A 12494-nucleotide genomic window follows, 5' to 3' on the forward strand; every position below is an offset into this window, starting at 1 on the left:
AGGATCTGCCCTTAACCTTCCCAATCACCGCTGTCTTTGTGGTAGTGTTTTCCTTGAAAAGAAATTCAACAAGTATTTTAAAGCATATCACTTTCTGCAACTGCATGTGCTTCTGCATGAAAGAAGTGTAAGCTAGGTCTGACTGGGCTCCAACTTTTGAGCCATCGGAAATGTACTTTTACTCCTATAGAAATAGTTTGTGCCAAGTATTTTTAACGAGGCACTCCCCCACAGCCCTACTCCAGACCGTTCGGCATGGTGGTTGCACACGCAGACACAGGAGTGAATAGCTCAGGTTTGTTGCTCAAGCCAAGGAACATGTCAATAGTTAAACGAGCATAAATAGACCAGAGTGAACAAGAGCTTTAATTTGCTCGCGTTTTTCATTGGCGTGTTAACACGGCTAAGGGTTGGGAAGGGGCACTGTGGTAGCTGCTGGACTGCGGCAGGAGGTACAGACTGGGTCCATACAAGGTGTAAATCAGCATCACTGCACTGAGGCTGGTAGAGCCTTTACAATAGCCGAAAGTGTAGCCTGTGACTTTTCCCTTCGCAGCGGAGCTAAGTCATATTGACACCTTTGTGTGCAACAAAGTGTGATTTCTCTCTAAATCAGTCTGATGGGGAGGCTTCAGCCTGAAACCCACCTAGCCTCCCCCTTAGCAGTCCTCACTGCCTCTCCTCCTGGTGCACGTACAGTATGATTCTTTGATTGATTGCTGCCACCTGATGCTAAGAAAACGCCCTGGGTTCATACTAGGGATTGTTCATTCTATTAAAAGAAACATAGACAGAGTTTATTTGTCACTGAAGCATTTTCTGCAGATGTTCCTACTTCAGAGATGTTCAGTCAGTTAGGTGTAAAGATGCGCTGAATAGGTCGCCATGACTTAGGGTCAGGGAAATGCTACCCCCAGATGCATAATAAACATGGCTGACTGATTAATTGCCCACTGAAAAATCTAACTACCCATCCAGTTAAATATTTATTTTCAGTCCCTGGACTTCACTAACATTTTCCTCAAAAATAAAAAAAAAAAAAGAAAGAAAAAAAAATAAAGAAAAAGAAATAGAAAAATGCACTGTGCAGTTTCTCTTTCTAGAAAGGAAAAATGTTGGCCGACGTATGATCCTGTGGGGATTAATCACAGTGCTATTCACATTACAACATGCAAAGTAACGTGTGTAATCCAGTCTGACATGAAAAATTGCTAATAACATCCCAAAAGGAAAGACTTATGAATGGCTCTAGTGCCTCAGGAGTAGGAAGATCCTTGGGAGCTCAGCAGTATGAGAAGGGCTCCTCCAAGCCCCTGCAGGGCTTCAGTCACTGCTGTGTCTGCAAACTGGTCTCTGCGGCCTGGTGTACCGGGTCGGGAGAGGCCCAGCCCTCCAGATGCAACTCAGGTGCAATGAAGTCAGAGCATAATAGCTAACTCCTAGCCTAAAAGAAAGCCTGCATGTCTTGAAGTGTGTGGGAGGCCTTGAAGCTGGTGGTTCAGGGATTTTGCACTTCTTACTCCATGGAAAAGCAGCATCCCCTAGCTAGAAAACTTTCATAGGCACAGGTAGAAGTTATACAATAAAAAGGTGGTTATCTGCTCAATATTTCTTGCTTTCTAGCTTTATGTAGTCAATGACCCCTTCCCCTTGGTTGACTCCAAGCAATACCAAGCATCATGAATAGTATGAGGGCAGTGGTTGGAAGTGTGTGAACAGAAGAGTGAACCATTTTTATACCAGTGCAAGAATGTGGCAAGTGGGGTGTCTTTGGTAGATATATTCACAAGTACCCAAGCTGCAGAGTGGTTATGTGAAGCTTTAAGTTATTTCTGTGAGCTGGAATAAGTGAAAGGTAACAGTTATTTTCTTCCCTCCTAATTACTGCTGTAACAAAATGTCTGTGCAAGTGTTTCTGTGCGGCCTACGAAAAATTTCCACAGCTTGTCTTTGGGAACAAAGAAAACACGTGGAGCCAGATTTCACTCTTGGAGGTACACAGAGAGCTTCCACAGGCTTCAGGAAACAGACTCTGTCAGCTGATGTCAGGGGAGCTGATCTCATGCTTACCCGGTGGCAGAATGTGCCTAGCAAACTGCTAGTATTCCCCACCGGCGATGGGTGAGCTAGGCCCCAGAGCCATATAGTATCAGGCTAAACATAAACATTTCCAGACAAGTTTTCTGAAAGTGGCTTCTAAAGGCAGAAGAACAAAAGCCCAGGTGCAGGCACTGATCTGGCAATGCGACATGCATCCAATAACTGAGTGAGATCTGCCCAGGCCTGTGTTGGCCATGGGGACAGCTGGAGTGGACCCTACTGCAGGTCAGAGCTTTGCTCTTGCCAGGTGTACCCAGTGTGGGCAAATAATAGCACTGAGGGAGTGCTTACTATTATAAGTGTGCTGGCCAGTGGCCGGCCGTGCATTAGCAGTTCTAGCGCAGTGAAGCCATATTTCCGCAATAAAAATGGAAAACAATACCCTTATGGAGATGACCTCAACGTTGCAACTGACCTGCAGTTTGTTGTGGTGATGGCTGTCAAGTTGTTTCAGGAAGAGGGAAAGAAGGAGGTGCTGATGTCTGAGACAACTATTTAGGGTAAATTTCCAGAGTTTGGAGTCAACTGTGTTTTCTAACATTCACTCGTTGTTTAGGGGATTCTGAGTGGCGTGCCCCTGCTAGCAGCCATTTGGCTCACCTGTGGGATAACAGTGACATGTAGAAAACCCAGATGAGTTCGACACATCTAATTTCTCTTCTCCCCTTATGACTAATCTATGATGAAAGCATCTTTGTATTGACAAGGGGAGAAGCAGCTCCATAGTGAAAAAGTGAGTAACATCACTTGGATCACAGTGCGTCCAGTGAAGGGGTTGGGATTTTATTTGTAGACTTCCAAAAAAGAAGGGAAGACCATGGTGGCTCCCAAGAAGGCCATCTAACAGGAGTCTCATGCATAGCAGCCACAGAACCAAACAGTTTGTGGAAGGCTTGTTTGCTTGCTTGTTTTTCAACTATGAACAACATTCAGAGATATCCTATTTCTTTGGTAGTTTTCAGCACTGGCTGTGACCAAAGTTAAGCATGAAGGTACAGACAGCTTTCTTGGCGTGCATGACATGTATTAGTCCCCACGTAGAGTGGAGAATATAGTCATAAATGCATGGGTAAAATATCAGGCAGGGATTTCTCTCCTTAAAGACAATTGTGTTTGTTTCCCCTCCTGCTAATTATATCCTATAAATCCCCACTCTCCAAACTCAGACAGTAACATTTTGTTACCTACATTCTGTCAGTAGACTTCACAAAGATCTCTAACACATGTTATAAAAGTTATGGCTATACTACTATATATAACAGCTTTGCATAAGAGAATAGAAGGCTGCCACATTTAGAAAATGCAGGTGCTATGTAAGCCCCTTTCTGAAAGAAAGAACTTAGCTCAGTTTCCTTTGAAGAACCAGAGACTTGAAATTGAAAACTGTATTAATGCCATTGTCTCCTTGTATCAGCAGGTTCCAGAGAGATTCCTGGAAGTGGCTCAGATCACGTTACGGGAGTTTTTCAATGCCATTATCGCAGGCAAAGATGTTGATCCTTCCTGGAAGAAGGCCATATACAAGGTCATCTGTAAGCTGGACAGTGAGGTCCCTGAGATTTTCAAATCCCCAAACTGCCTACAAGAGCTTCTTCATGAGTAGAGAGTTCAGCAGCTATTTATGAATGTATGAAAGTAGCAGTCCCCTTCTGATGCCCAAGTCATGTGTGTCTCTATTTTAATTTCATATATATGTGTATCACATACATATATATGTATATGAAATTAGACTGTGATCCCTTCTGGATTTGAGTTTTCGTTCAGTTCCAAGGGGATGATTATTTTACTTCAGCCTTCGGTTTACTTTTGCCCAAGACCCTTAACATTTGGAGAATAAATGGGGTTAATTTTCAGGGAGAAGAGTTTGGAAGCGTGTAAAAGTCTGTTTTAGCAAGTTAGGGCATTATGTTTAAAAACGCTTTGTCAGATTTATTGCTTGCTGCAAAGTGGCATTTTGTCTTAGTGAGACTAATGTCATGGCACAATACTACAGACAATGAAGTTTATATTATGTTTATACTGCTAAAGGTCTGAACTCTGTGGAGTCACTTCATGAGCTTGGAGCTTCTTTTTTTTTTATTTTATATACTTTTAAACCAATAACTAGATTTTGTTTCATACTTCAAAAAGCTACAACATCTATTTTAGGTACTCACTCCAAGAAGTGGTACCGAAAAAGCAAACCCTATTCTTCATGCTTTCCCTTACAGAAATGATAAATACCCTGCACCAGTAATCATCATGCCAGGTTTTTGTTTTTCTAAATTGCAGCAAGGGACATTTGCACAAATCAAATACCATTCTTGCAGGGTGAGGCCAGTAATTCATGCACAATATTGTATCAACCACACTAATTTTAGAATACGGTCAGCTTATTAAAACGGAAGCATTTCACTCTCCATAGAGTAAAAATGAAACCTGCAGTGTACTAAATTGCCATGTCTTGGTCTTACTTCAAGTGGCATCAGTCCCTAAATTTATTCTTTTCTTACTCTGTTCTGCCCCCAGAAATCCCCTTTCCAGTATACAAAGTTTTCTGTCTGTATTTGACATCTGTCCTGAAAAGCACTTTTTGAATGATCTTATATATAGTAGAAGAAAGCATCTTCACCTCACAGTGCTGAGGAAAAAAAAAAAAAAAAAAAAAAAAAAAAAAAAGAAAAAGACTTGTTTGTAGCTGTAAAATATAATTAGTCTTTTCCGAATCAGAAGAATAAAAATTACTTTTTCATAAAAATCTAATCAAGCATATACAAAAATCACAGTGTCCTCCTGGCTATGCAGGGTTCAGATAGCCAAACTGGATTTGTTTAATTACCGTAGGTGCAGCTTAAAACAAAACAAAACAAAAATCTATTTGAGCAATGTGCTGCACTTGTCCTCTGAAGCTGGAGCTAGTCTTGACCAAAATCTGAGCTACAGTGTAAAATCCGTGATGGATCTGGATTCTCCTGAATGCTATACCACGATATGTCAGCACACGGAAAGAAAGCTAGCTGCTAGTTCTTGTGCTTTCTTCAATGGCTCTCCTTGTCTCACGTTTTCAGAAAGGTATTGTCTCCAAAAGTTTGGGGGAAGGTTGAATATGCTATAGCACACTTTGCTATTGTATTTGTCATTTTCTCTGTCGTCTTCTGTACAGATGCAGTAAGAATTTATTGTTATCGTCAATAGTATTTTCCCCTATATAATTCAGTCTGAGTCTAGAGGAAGTTCCTAATTAGCTGAGAATTGTATTTAGACCATCAAGGATATTGATATCTGATTTCTTTATTTTAAAATTACATTTTGACTTTGGAGAGTGAAAGTTTACCCATGTGACTAAAGAGCTGACCTGATCATTGCAATTTCACTTCATTTACAAATACTGCTGATAGACAGAAATGTATGAAAGCAATTATTGTCAGCAGAAAGCCTTAAAAACCTGCTGACTTCAAATTAAACAGCACAATCCTACGATTCTCTGTCAGTATTTTCAAGCACTGGCAGTATCTGTGGAGTATAGGCAATGCAGACAATAGCATGGGATGAAGTGCCAACATTTTCACTATGCATTAAAAGCAAAACAAATCTTCTTGATCTTAGACTCCCTGAGAGTACCTAATACTGTACGTATCCTCACAGTAGACAGGATGTGTGTTTTTCTTTCTCTTCTTGTGTTTATTTTTGTCTTTCGTTTTCTTTATTTTCCTTTTTTTTTTTTTGGTTTTCTTTTTGTGTGTGTGTGCATGATTTGGTAAACATTACACTTCATAAAGATGTAACTCCAGTGAATTCTGAGTAAGAAAGGATGAAAATTGTGTCCATGCACTTTTTTTTTTTTTTTTTTGATTTATGGGAAGAAGTGGCATAAAATGCTCAAGTTTTAATACAGCAAGTTCATCATTGGCATACCATCAGATACAAAATATAACACTGCATTGTCACCTTGGACGTAAGAAAGCAAAGCCATACTTTAGTCATACTATGTGGACATACTACTAGCTACCATCTTGATCTGTGATTTTACCATTACTTTTATTATGTTTATTATTATTATTATTATTATTATTATTATTATTATTTGGCTGCAATGTGATTCACATAATCTAAGTGAAATTGTGTACTCAACACTTGATGTTGTTGCATTTATTTATTTATTTATAAGTAGCATAATCTCAATAGTAAATGAGGCATAGGAATTAAGAGTAGAAATTTCATCTTAAAAGAAAAATAAAACCTCCTTGGTCTGAAAAAGGAACACATGCTAATTTGATCATTTCAGTTATGTGATTTTTCTGCATATTATAGCCATATTGCCTTTGTGCCTCCCAACACACCTTAAAATTATAAATACATGGCATAGCTCCTACTAAATGATAAGCAGAAAAGTGTTTTGTTTTTTTTTTCAAATGATCTCAGTACTATTTCACTAAAATGGCTAAAAGGCAGGAGGCTACTTTTATTGTAATGAGAAGCTTACACAGGGAAAGAATTTCAAATTCCATGTAGAAATCCCATGTTGCCATTCATTTACTGCTAATTCAAATTTATTTCTGCATATAAACTTGAGGTTATAGTCTGTGCCTATAGTCTAGACCTTAAATGCACCAGCGGAAGGATAAAAAAAATCCTTCAAAATACCAGTTTTTCCCCCACAAGTACAATTGTTCTTGTGCCTTCTGTGGCTTACAATTTTCATCTTTTAAACTTTATTTTTCAATTACTACAGCTGCAATAAACACTATTTTTTTTTTTCCGGCTGTTTGACATACTGTTGATAGCTATGCATATTTTGTGTCTTTTTAAAAATTAAAAAAAAAAAAAAAAACAAAGCAGGAGAATACGTTTTTGAAGAAGAGAATTTTTAGAACAGTTTGATAACGCAAATTATTTTTTCTCAATCGTTTGAGCAGCATTCAAGTTTTGAAAATTCTTGTAGAAGCCAATTTTTTGTAACTGTGGTGCAAATCTTGTGTTTTCTTAGCCTGATGAAAAGTAGTATAGAAGCAATATTTCATACGTGACATACGTGCATATACATATACATATGTAGTCACACAGAATGTGTGTATGTATGTATATATACACAGAAACACACACACACACAAAATATGCGTATGAAGTGAAAAGCTTACCTTTTTCCTATCTAGATTAAGAACCTATTTTAGACATTTGTTATGTTTTGTGAAAAGAATGTTCTATTTGAAACTACAAAACATTTAATTCTTACTGTATCTCTGGTTGTTTAATGGGAACGTTTCACATTTAATGGTAAACACGTGGAAGATGTTAGAATGTAGTAATTATTTAAGAAAGTGTTCACCCATGTATTCCTGAGGTTTGCTTTGTGCCTCTGAGTATTATTTAATTAAAGTGTTTTAAGTTTGCAGAATCTTTGTTACTGTACCAGGTATGTGGGTGAACATTGAAAACCGAGGGGAACTTTTATAAAGCAATGTAAATATTCAACCTTAAGGCTGTTCTTGCGTAAAGACATAAGATTTTAATAACTACATTCTGAAAACATCTGTTGAATTTATAAGAAACACTACAGTAACTGTATAGATAGTTGAAAGCATTCTTGAAAATCCAGCTCTCTACTTTTAAAAGTTAAGTCTCTTTCATCAGATGTCAAGGGAATGGGTAATACAGTTTCTGTAAAATTGCAGAATTTTTTTCTATGTATAGGAAGTCAGTTAATAGAAAAATGTTTTTTTCCACAGGTTGATATTAATTAAGAAGTAAAGGTGAAGATTTTGTGGCTTTAAAGATAGGATTTTCACCAGCAGCATTGAAAGATTATACATATATATATATACAGAAAGATATATATATATATAAATGGAAAGTGGTTTACAAAACCCCCAAAAATGAGCACTGTACATGAGAAGTGAAAGCAAAAACTATATTTGCCATGTGTATTATATAGTGATCATTGGTGTTGATAGTGCAAATGTTTCCTTCTGGTACCAACTATGTGTTTGAAAATTCCAATACGCATTGTTTTCAAAAAGCTCCCCTTAAGGAATGTAACTGGTTTATATGAGTAAGCAGTTACTGTATTGCACTTAAATGTTCTGTTGAAGGAAATGCAATTTCGTTTTCTGTAGAACTGTTGGTTGTAAACCATCTATAAACTGAAGCTAAAAATGCTCATATTTAGAGCTGGGATGAAAACTGGTATTTAACCTTTGTATCTTCTTAGGAATATCCTTTTTAGTCTACGAAAGGTGGTGGCACTATGACTTTATTTAGTCTTTTCATCTGAGCCACAGTCACCTCTCTCTCCCGAAGCAGCCACCTTCCAAATGCACAAATATACTGGGATATGTAGAAACAAATCTAGAAGAAACAGCAAGCTTACATTTTTCTCTAAAATCCATCCTTTCTGCATTAAGTGTACCACTCAAGTGAAATATTAGACAAACACGATAACCATCTCATTACCATGTAACATGTAAGAGTCAGAAACTGAAAAAGAAGGAAAAAAAAAAAAAAAAAAAAAAAAAGAAAAAAAAAGCCTCTTTAGGTTGGTTTAAATGCTGCCCAGAAGAGTCAAAGGTTAAGGTTTAAACTGATATTGTCCCAGCCATTACTCATATGTATATAGTTACAAAAGTGACAAAACACTGCCTTTATATTATTTAGCAATATGTTGTAAATAGCATTATTAAGCTCTTTTTTTGTAATAAAGACCCTTTAATTTGAAGATAGTACAATAATTGAACTGATAAAGTCAATTTTTGATTTTTTTTTATTTTATTTTTTAGCTAGAGGCAATTTCAACTGTGGATTTTTTTGTTGTTGTCTATTGTTCTGAAGACTTTGCATAATTTATTGGTTTAATTTATCCTAATTTATTTGATGAAGGTGTACAATTTTGTATTACCAAGGATGTACTGTAATATTAATTGATGACAAGATAAAACAATAAGACTCCCCTGTCTGTTTGAAAAAAATAAAAAAGGTGCAGTAGACAATTGATTGAAAAAAAAAAAGAAGTTACAATTCTAGCTTGGCAGCTACTAAATTTAAGATAAACACAGGAAATTTTTTTTTGGGGGGGTGGATTTTATTTTGTGTGTTTAAAGCTTTTGTATACTCTCCAGACTTTTACCTTTTTGCTTTGTACCACTTAAAAGATACAGTAGTTCAATTGCCTTGTGTGCCTTCCATCTTCTCTAAACTGAATGTATGTGCAGTATATATGCAAGCTTGTGCAAAATAAAATATAAATTACAAGCTCATTGCCATTGTTTATATTTCTTTCCAGAAGTTGATGTTGCCCCGTAACAAAAAGGGAATCACTGGAACCTCTCTGCTGTGGCCAGGCTGTATCTAGGATTGTGGTCCTCTGCAGGTTTTCTCTTCCCCTTAGTTAGAATTATTTATTAATGAAACTGCCAACCCTCTTGCAAAATGGATATAATGATTTATCTAATCCAGTGTCGTACCTCCAGCACTGGTTAAGATAATGAATGTTATTTTGCAACAGTCTATCAGACAAGGAGTAACTCCCTGCACCAGACATGCTATGTCTGAGGCACACACAGCTTCAGACATAGCCAATGTAGCCACCCTGAGCTAGAAAGTTCTTGTCTTTGGGATATTAATCATTTCCTGAGTACACCTGCCGTGCTGGTGTCCTGCAATAGGGATTTCCACCAGTTAGGTGAATGCAGAATAATGCTTGGTTTGGTGTGGTTTACATTTGCTCCTTTTATCAATCTGCCCTTGTTAGTAGTAGTGCCCACATTTCGTTCTTTTTATTGCAATCTATCCCTCTTTCCTGGATCGCTTCCTGTTTGAGCTGCATAATCATTAGCACTGTATATAACTAATCTGTTCTCACACATTTCTTCAAAATGCAAGTCTCATTTGTGCATTGTTTTTCTCTAGTCCTTCTCTCTTTCTGCTCCTTCACGTGTATCTTAAAGTCTTGAGGTTGAATGAACCACTGAATTAAATTATTGTCTGTGTTTTAGATATGAATGGTATCTTTTTGGCTTAGAATTGGTGCAGATGGCAGTAAAATGGTAATTTATTTGGATTGCAAATATTCTTGCAAGAAATTTCTGATTTTAAAGGAGGACTATGTTAAAAATACATTTTCATCTGAGGTCATTTACTTTCATAATCTTCACAGATTCCACTTAAAGACACTGTAGACTCGAGCTGGAGCATGAGCGCAATGTTAGCTACACTGTAATAACCTAATAAATACTTCATCTCTGCAACAGCAATTAGAACTTCATGTCTTTTTATACAGTTGGATTTGCATTTGCTGGGCTGTATCAACAGCACCTGTAAAGGAGATGATGAAGTTGCACCCGTGTAACTGCTAGTCCTTGAGGTGTGAGATCGTCTCTGATATTATTGCAAACAATCTGCCCCTCCTAGCTCATATCTATCTATGTTACCAAGCCAGCATACTAGAAGCACTGTCAGGTCAAAATACTTGACATTCAGGTCATTTCTTAAGGAAATGCTGCCCCACGGCACTTACTAATTGTCTGTATATTTGGGAGATTGCTAAGACGATGGCATGGTGATCGGGGTAGGCTGAAGTGCCTGAAATGTCAAGATCCCTGACTCATCCGCTCCCAAAAAGCTCCAGCCTTGAGGAGGTCTTCTGCCAGCCTTGGTTCAGAGCAGGCATGGGCATCTCAAAAACGCTTTCCTTGGAGGAGGGAAGCTCAAGAGAGGCTGAGGAGACCAAAATTAGATATCTGCTTAAGCATCGCCTAGCAAAGGCTTACATGGCAGCCAAGCATTATGTGGAAGGGCTCATTTTTGTGTTAGGTAGAAAGAGTTAACTCGATGAAGGAGAGGAAGATCACCCTTAGGTACCCAAATAATGGACTGAAGGATAAGATCTGCATGGGTAATTGCTAGCTCACCCTGTGCCCAGATCATTTTTTCTCTCAAATATACTTGTTCTATGAAATACATTTTACCCTGCAGTTGAAAACACACAGAGCTCTAAATAAGAAATCCTGGCTATTGGCATCTCATAATACTGCAGGAGTTCAGAGCTAGACTGGAACTTGGCAAGTGGTCCCTGTCACTGCAAAGGGCCAAATCAACTTTCCCAGGCTTCGAGCACCCTGAAATGATCCAAATTCTGCAGATCTGGCCATCTGTGCTTGGAAATCCTCAGTTCCCCTAATACCTGGAATTTTTACAATAAGGAAGATAGTGTGTTCTAGCTTTAAAATCCTTAGGAAGATGTGAATCATCTCTGGCCAAGACAAGCGGAGCTGTTTTATGCCACTGAGACCATCAGGAGGAACTGGGGTCCTGGGTTCATGATGAATTACCAGGAGGCTGAACGTGGAACACAGCATTTTGTGATTTGAGAGCCTGAAAGAGTTAATTGCTCTCGTTTTCTTGGTCTGTACCCTTATTTATGCCCAGTCTAGGTTGTGCCAACACAATTTCTATGGAGATGATCCCTTCTGATCCAGTCTTCCCTCTTTGTTAGGAGGGGAAGGGAACTGGCTGGTGAGTTGCAGCATGCGACTGCTTTTAGGAAACAACAGCGAGCACATCCCTCGCTCTGCGACGGGTTACAGTGTTTCCCCAAACAGACTAATCTGATTCAGTTTTAAAATATGGCGCTGGGTTTATTTTAAGAACACAATACGGAAAATAAATTAAATCTTTGCTAGAGGTTATTGTTCAGCAGGGATGGAGGGCTCCCATGGTGGTGGCAGCACTGCTTGATAAAGGGGGGAGTGGGAGGGGGGCTGCTTCCCTGCCTGGTCCAAATCTCTGACCCTCTGGGCACATTGCAAGGCCTGCGTTTCAATAAAAGTGGGGGGAAAGGGGGGCTGAGAAGCTGCCTGTTAAAGCCTGATTGATCGGTGGGGTGCAGAAAACCCATCATTTGTCACACTGCAAATTTCTGTGTACAGCCTACTAGTATCCCTAACACACGTGTGCCTCAAAGAGGTGAGAGAGGCATATTATATTTACTTTTTTGTTGTGATTTTTTTTTTTTAGCTGTCCAAATGAATTCTTGCTGGCTTAGGCTAGCCTGTGTCTTTCCAGAGCTGCAGAGCAGAGTGAGGCACCAGCTCCGGTGCAGAAAAAAAAGATCCCCCACCTCACGCTGCCCAGAGCCTGGGAGAATGCGATTGCATTTTCATGAATAAATCCTAGGCAAGTGAATAGTGGTACTTTCCCATTTATTTGGGAGTCACTGTGAAAAAAACAAACAAACAAACAAGCGATTTGCTTCCCAACAAAACACATGAAAATGAACTGCTGTTCACACTCAGAGGCAGTTAATTGCATGCAGAGTTTAATTTTATTCTTTAAAATTAGACTTAACGTTGAGTCCCTCGCTAGGAAAAAAAAAAAAAAAAAAAAAAAAAAAAAAAAAAAAGATAAGAGGGAAAGACGACACA

General features: G+C 38.5%; 1 protein-coding gene across 6 annotated transcripts in view; it reads left to right on the forward strand.

Annotated features, from left to right (window-relative positions):
• Window positions 1-9329, forward strand: part of PROX1 (prospero homeobox 1) — a 48840-nt gene extending 39511 nt beyond the window's left edge. For 4 of the 6 annotated variants that reach the window (XM_035321763.1, XM_035321767.1, XM_035321764.1 and 1 more), the window contains exon 5: window positions 3515-9329. In XM_035321763.1, coding sequence (XP_035177654.1) covers window positions 3515-3703 — 189 coding nt within the window. In that variant the 3' untranslated portion in view covers window positions 3704-9329. The remainder of the gene's footprint in view (window positions 1-3514) is intronic. The other 2 variants (XM_035321766.1, XM_035321768.1) reach the window with 1 other exon arrangement.
• Window positions 9330-12494: the final 3165 nt, after the last annotated feature.

This window comes from Oxyura jamaicensis, chromosome 3 (genome assembly GCF_011077185.1).
Source record: "Oxyura jamaicensis isolate SHBP4307 breed ruddy duck chromosome 3, BPBGC_Ojam_1.0, whole genome shotgun sequence".
Classification (NCBI taxonomy): domain Eukaryota; kingdom Metazoa; phylum Chordata; class Aves; order Anseriformes; family Anatidae; genus Oxyura; species Oxyura jamaicensis.